General features: G+C 36.8%; 1 protein-coding gene across 1 annotated transcript; it reads left to right on the plus strand.

Annotated features, from left to right (window-relative positions):
* Positions 1 to 336: 336 nt before the first annotated feature.
* On the plus strand, positions 337 to 4452 carry LOC307120005 (stomatin; the record flags this gene model as incomplete). The annotated part of the gene is made up of 7 exons (XM_079806833.1): positions 337 to 433; positions 522 to 628; positions 779 to 848; positions 928 to 1010; positions 1168 to 1371; positions 3128 to 3262; positions 4264 to 4452. 7 exons carry the CDS (start codon positions 337 to 339, stop codon positions 4450 to 4452), a joined length of 885 nt encoding a protein of 294 aa, XP_079662959.1.
* Between the last annotated feature and the right edge of the window lie 3387 nt (positions 4453 to 7839).

The following is a 7839-nucleotide window of genomic DNA, read 5'->3' on the forward strand; positions in this document are numbered from 1 at the left end:
ATGAAAGATTAGGCTTAATTTAGGCCTCACATACTGTATATTCACTCTTTGCATCTGAACAAGAAGAAAAACAAAACATTTGTTCAATGCATGTGTAAACAAAAAGATAATATATGATGATATTTGACAAGGCCTCAAGGAAGGAAGAATGACCAAACATGTAATTGACTTTCAGGTTTAACATGAGCTCAGTTTTGTTGCTTAGCGACATGCCATGCAAAGTTCCATGTTGTGTGTGAAAATGGGCGGTAATGGAAAAAGAGAGCACTATTTAAATCACCTGAAATATCTCACTCCAAGTACATTTCAACAATCCTACCAAAAACAAAAACCGCCATGTCTTTAAGGCTGTCTTCTCCGAGTGAGATTTCCAGTAACAAAATTGAACCTCTAGCAAATGAAGAGAGTGATACAAACGTCATACTCCAGTCAGGTTTGCTGAGTTTTTTTCCCTTCTTCTTCTTCTTTTTAATCATATTTTGATGTCGTTGAGAGTAACTTTTTACATTGGGTTTAATCAGATGGCGATCAATCCAGGAACTCTGGGTTCTGTGGATACCTCCTGACTTTCTTTTCTTTCCTCTTTGTCTTTCTTACTTTTCCTATCTCTGTGTGGTTTTGTATGAAGGTAAGATATAATTACTTAAAACCTAGGCGTATTTTAAAAATTGTTTACTATTATCAAATAATAAAATCTGACATAAACATTAATATATTGTAGATCATCACTTATCAATTCAATTGCTATATACATTCCTACATTTCATCTTGTTAAAAGATTGTCCAGGAATATGAAAGAGCAGTTATTTTTCGCTTGGGACGACTCCTTGGCGGTGCTAAAGGACCTGGTTAGTAATGACGGTCCTTAAAATCATGTATAACATAGTTTAGTGCAATTGCAACACTTCATCTTGATTGTTTTTAAAGGTTTGTTCTGGATTATTCCATGTTTGGACACATTTCGGAAGGTTGACTTGAGGACAGTGTCTTTTGACATCCCTCCTCAAGAGGTGAGTGATTCATTTGTAATCAAAAACGTCTAAATATTTTTTTGCTATGAATACTTCTAAATATCTAATATTTAATTCAATATTTAAGGTTATGTGTTTAATATAATCTTTATTTCAGAGTTTCATTTTGTACATTACATTTTTGACATAACCTCAGGTGCTGACCAAAGACTCTGTGACTATTATGGTGGATGCGGTGGTCTACTATCGTGTCTTTAACCCCACTGTCTCCATTACCAAAGTGGAGAATGCTAATCGTGCTACGCAAATGATTGCACAGACTACTTTACGAAACATGCTAGGAACTAAGAGCCTGGCAGACATCTTAAAAGACCGTGAGGAGATGTCAGAACAGATGGAGGTAAGATAACACCTCTGAATCTTTAGCTGTACTTGTTTTCACTATAAACCCTATTGCTCAAAATAATTAATTGGTTTGAGTAGAGCCAACTCAAATTAAACAAATGAGTTTAATCAAATTAACTTTTATGCATATTGAGTATGCGTGTGAGCCACACTGGTCAAAATGTTTAGATGTGTTTTCACCATGAATATATTTGTTATATACAAATTTCATGGGTTTTTTATTTACTATTGACACTGCTTCTGTATGTCAGTTTTGTCTAATTGAATGCTCTTGTGGATCACACTGAGCTTTTTACTATAAATACAGATTCAGACATTAAGTAAAAATGTATTGGGAAAAGTAAAAAATGAGGTACATGAAAAGAAAATTAACATTTGTATATTATTATATTATTATATTGTATATATTATTATATTGTATATATTATATTATTATGTATATGACAGTATTTATTTTTTGAAGAAATGTGTTACATGTAAGCTTAAAATTCACAGTTGTTTGTTCATTTTTTTATACACCCTTTCTCTAACACATACATATCTTCTTACACATCTTCCTATTGCTCTTCCATGACAAGAATTTTCAGCTTACATGCAACACAATTCTACAAAAATAAATGTACTGTATAAATACAAATTAGTAAGTACAAATATGTACAAATAAGTACTGATGCTGGGTTGTGATGTTCCTCCAAGTTCAAAAATGGTGGTGATTGGTATATATATACAGTATATATATATGTGTGTGTGTGTGTGTGTGTGTGTGTGTGTGTGTGTGTGTGTGTGTGTGTGTGTGTGTGTGTGTGTGTGTGTGTGTGTGTGTGTGTGTGTGTGTGTGTGTGTGTGTGTGTGTGTGTGTGTGTTTGTTGCAATTTAACGAACATTCCATGTCAAATATTTATAGAATATAACATGTCTGACAGATTTTGATCACTTAATGGATCATTTTGCATGTGATGGCTCTCACGACGAAAGAATGTTTATAAGTTGTGAAGAGTTTGACAGTTTGACTGACAATCAACTCATCAGTTTTGATCAACAAGACATGTGCATTTAGTCATTGTGCAAATTGTAGACAATTTTACTAACTCTTTTGTGCCAAAACAAATGCAATTTGCTTAAATCAATAAGAAATTCATCTGAAGTGAACAAGGAACGAATTGTTCAGAGATCTGAACTTATTGTTTGAGAAAAAAAAGTCAATTGAGATAAACTGTAAAATGTATGAGTACAAAATAAAATTCTGCAAGTTCTGCTTACTTAAACTTTACATTTCTTAACTTAATTTTTTTTTAAACTGAGTCTTGCCAACTTATTCAGGTTTACAGTGGGTCACTCTTAAAAATAAAGGTTCTTTATTGGCATTGATGGTTCCATGAAGAAACTTTAACACCCATTAAAACTTTCCATTCCACAAAAGGTTCTTAATAAAGGAAGTATAAAATTCTTTAGATTATTAAAATGTTCTTCACACTGAGAAAAAATGCATTGTAAAAAAAAGTTGAGCCAACTTGAGAAAATAAGGCAACCTATCATGCTCCAGATGATCTTTTAAGTTAGCTCAACTTATTTATTTATTTACAGTGTGTGTTCTTTTAAGAACTGTTCTTCTATGGCATTAGGGCTACTGCAAATCCCCCTTTTGGAACCTTGAGGGTATTTCCTCCAGAGTCAACATTTTCTTCTGGATAGGAGCATATAAATGCCTTAAATAAAAATTGTTCATCATTTCATCATCTTTGGCCTGACAGGCTGTGCTGTATGCTGCATCCAAGAACTGGGGTATCAAAGTGGAACGGGTCGAGCTTAAAGATGTCAAACTGCCCACTGCTTTGCAGAGAGCCATGGCAGCTGAAGCAGAGGCCACCAGAGATGCCCGAGCCAAAGTGGGTGTCTGAGCACTGAAAGACTGTCACATGCTTCACACACACAAACACATGCTATACTGTCTGTTCTGCAGAGCCTGCCAAGTTTAGTCTTATCAGCTTTGCAGCTTTGTGTTCAGTCTGTCTGGGGAGACACGGTGCTCTCTGATTGGTGGAAAAACACCTGCAGCCCCTCACACAGTCAGTCAGGGGTGTAGATGAACTGTAACCCCCTTAAGCCAATCGATTTCCAAAACAAGACCTAGCAAAACACTTGCAGGTCAACAAGACATTAGCCTGAATTTATTGCTATCTGTGATGACTGACCAGTTTGTATGTATAATACACAGTATTTATAATACCTACATGATTTAATCCACACTGTTAGACATTTCTGTAATTTGTACAGTTATTTACTATATATCACCCAGTATAATACTGTAAATTCTCTTTTAAATGTCTAACAGTGCAACTATAGTTTAATATTAAGAACCAAAGTTTAGGAAATACTTTAACAGGATATTTTGTGGAATATCCATGTAAATATCTATTATGCTGCTTCTTCAGGGCACTAAAAACACATTTGATCTTTATTTCTTAATCAATATCTCTCATTCAAGGGTATGTAAACATATCGGTGTACCTATTTTCATCCAGCATTTTAAATAGGTAAATCAATGACCTACATGAAAGAACTTTCAAAGATTGTTTATTCACATCTGCCATTAATCCATATTTTCCCATTTAATTTAACCATCCATACATATACTAGTTCAGAGATGTGTTTGCCTTTCAATGCTCTCTATAATAATGTCATATTGTTGACTGGAAACCTGAGCCTTTATGTCCTCACACACTGTGGCACAATGCAGTGGAAAAACAAACTGGATTTGCTCAATGGAAATTTCCGAGCAATTAAAGGTGTGTGCTGGAGTCTTGACTGTGAATTGGGATTGTGTTTATGTGAAGAACAAATGTTCTTTGTAAAATTATCATATTTAAGTGTGTTCTGTACTGAACAGGTGATTTCGGCAGAGGGAGAAATGAATGCCTCGCGTGCTCTGAAGGAGGCGGCGAACGTGATGTCAGAGTCTCCATCAGCACTTCAGCTGCGCTATATGCAAACGCTGACTGAGATCGCCTCGGAAAAGAACTCAACTATTGTCTTTCCTCTTCCCATAGACCTCATCTCTAGTTTCATAAGAAGGTGACTTCATGAGGATTATATCAATGAATACGTTCAAATATCTCTGTACAGACATTGCAGCTGTGCCATCTCTTAAAACACTCATTGCTTTAACAAGGCAAAAATATTATGGTTATATTATGATTTGAACTTTGCCTCAAATATTCTCTCTGATGAAAAATTTAATTCAAAATGTTATTTTGTATTACATTATTAAATCTATCAAATATTATAACTAAGTTGTACTCTGATCTGAGCTTCTTTGATTATTTTATATGTATTAAAGTAATCTTTTAAGTATGAGAATAAGAATGGTGTAAATCTCATTGTGTATGCCTGTAGCCTAATAATCTTAAAGACATAAGTACACTCATAAACAGCAAACACTGCAAAAACCATGTTTGTAGATGACAGTGTGACAGTATGACTCTTTAAACTCTTAACTTTGTCATGAGAAGACTTACGGTTAATCTGTCTGCCTGATGCAGAAAAAATGGGTACAATGAGCCCTGATCAGTGTGTCCCATAATAGGATTGACTTCATCAGATGCAGGAATGGGTGGAGAGTTTAGTAGAGTTACTGTAATCTGCCATCTAATCTGTTTCAACCTCACATAGACCAAAGCAGCTTCTGTTCTGACCCTGAACCCCAAAGACACACTATCATAATACTCTATTTTCTATAGAAGTTGTCTTTCCTCATAAAACATAATTTCAAACTTTTTAGAATATTCATCAATTATGATATTCCTAATTTAATATGATTAACAAGATAGCAGAGCATTGTTGCCTAGTAACATGGTAACATCCATTAACTCTCACCATTTAATAATGTAAGTGGAAGTGTATAATTTTATTTTATAAAAAAAAAAATTCTCTCTCTCTCTCCCTATATATATATATATATATATATCCTAAAGGATTATTAGGAACACCATACTAATACTGTGTTTGACCCCCTTTCGCCTTCAGAACTGCCTTAATTCTACGTGGCATTGATTCAACAAGGTGCTGAAAGCATTCTTTAGAAATGTTGGCCCATATTGATAGGATAGCATCTTGCAGTTGATGGAGATTTGTGGGATGCACATCCAGGGCACGAAGCTCCCGTTCCACCACATCCCAAAGATGCTCTATTGGGTTGAGATCTGGTGACTGTGGGGGCCATTTTAGTACAGTGAACTCATTGTCATGTTCAAGAAACCAATTTGAAATGATTCGAGCTTTGTGACATGGTGCATTATCCTGCTGGAAGTAGCCATCAGAGGATGGGTACATGGTGGTCATAAAGGGATGGACATGGTCAGAAACAATGCTCAGGTAGCCCGTGGCATTTAAACGATGCCCAATTGGCACTAAGGGGCCTAAAGTGTGCCAAGAAAACATCCTCCACACCATTACACCACCACCACCAGCCTGCACAGTGATAACAAGGCATGATGGATCCATGTTCTCATTCTGTATAAGCCAAATTCTGACTCTACCATCTGAATGTCTCAACAGAAATCGAGACTCATCAGACCAGGCAACATTTTTCCAGTCTTCAACTGTCCAATTTTGGTGAGCTCGTGCAAATTGTAGCCTCTTTTTCCTATTTGTAGTAGAGATGAGTGGTACCTGGTGGGGTCTTCTGCTGTTGTAGCCCATCCGCCTCAAGGTTGTGCGTGTTGTGGCTTCACAAATGCTTTGCTGCATACCTCGGTTGTAACGAGTGGTTATTTCAGTCAAAGTTGCTCTTCTATCAGCTTGAATCAGTCGGCCCATTCTCCTCTGACCTCTAGCATCAACAAGGCATTTTCGCCCACAGAACTGCCGCATACTGGATGTTTTTCCCTTTTCACACCATTCTTTGTAAACCCTAGAAATGGTTGTGCGTGAAAATCCCAGTAACTGAGCAGATTGAGAAATACTCAGACCGGCCCGTCTGGCACCAACAACCATGCCACGCTCAAAATTGCTTAAATCACCTTTCTTTCCCATTCTGACATTCAGTTTGGAGTTCAGGAGATTGTCTTGACCAGGACCACACCCCTAAATGCATTGAAGCAACTGCCATGTGATTGGTTGATAAGATAATTGCATTAATGAGAAATTGAACAGGTGTTCCTAATAATCCTTTAGGTGAGTGTATATGCCCTTGGTGAATATATATACACTATATTGCCAAAGGTATTGGGACACTTCTCCAAATCATTGGATCCAGGTGTTCCAATCACTTCCATGGCCACAGGTGTATAAAATCAAGCACCTAGGCATGCAGACGCTTCTACAAACATTTGTGTGAGAATGAGTTGCTCTCAGGAGCTCAGTGAATTAGCTTGGTACCGTGAAAGGCTTCCACCTGTGCAATAAGTCCATTCATGAATTTTCCTCACTACTAAATATTCCACAGTCAACTGTTAGTGATATTATAACAAAGTGGAAGCAATTGGGAACAACAGCAACTCAGCCACGATGTGGTAGGCCACGTAAAATCACAGAGCGGGGTCAGGGCATGCTGAGGTGCACAGTGCGCAGAAGTCTCCAACTTTCTACAGAGTCAATAGCTATAGACCTCCAAACTTCGTGTGGCCTTCAGATTAGCTCAAGAACAGTGCGTAGAGAGCTTCATGGAATGGGTTTCCATGGCCGAGCAGCTGCATCCAAGCCTTACATCACCATGTGCAATGCAAAGCGTCGGATGCAGTGGTGTAAGGCTGGACTCTATAGACGTGTTCTCTGGAGTGATATCTAATAATATAAAATTTATGAATAATAGTAATAACCATAACACATCGTGTACTGTATTGTAAACAGTAATGTGTTTGGTTGATTATTATGGGTTGATTGTTATGATATAAGAATATCTTATAATGGCATTAGCTATAGCAAATATGATTGCACACATTATTTGCAGTCTGTTTTCTTGTGCTTTTTGCGAAGAACAATATATTTTTTAAGTGATGAGTTAAGTGAAAACACAAGAAAGCTAAACACGAAATTGTAGGCACAAAAATACTGAATAAGAACGTAAGAGAAACGTATCTCTGTTCCACTGAAATATCTGTTGATGCAAAGATGCTGGAAAGTTAGTTGGTGAGACAGCAAGCTATGTGGTAGTGCTAATTTCATGCATGACATTGTTTTGGAGGAACTCAGCAGGGAAGCAGAGGTACTCCGTACATGGATCATTGCTTCTCTATATGCCCTTAGTGATGCTCAACTATATGGGTGCAATGTGAAAATTACATGTGTGTATTTGCTGACAGGGTATATTTTGGTAAGCCTTGTGGTTGATGTACTATGAATATCTGTGCTGATGTGGCTCTTTTAGAGTAGAGTTTGGAAGGAGAACCACTCCTCTAATTGTGACCTTTAATGCAGAACAAAACAACTGGAGGGCCGAATAAGCCTGATCTTGGAGAGAAAAAAA

This window comes from Gobio gobio (assembly GCF_949357685.1).
Source record: "Gobio gobio genome assembly, chromosome: 23".
Lineage (NCBI taxonomy): Eukaryota > Metazoa > Chordata > Actinopteri > Cypriniformes > Gobionidae > Gobio > Gobio gobio.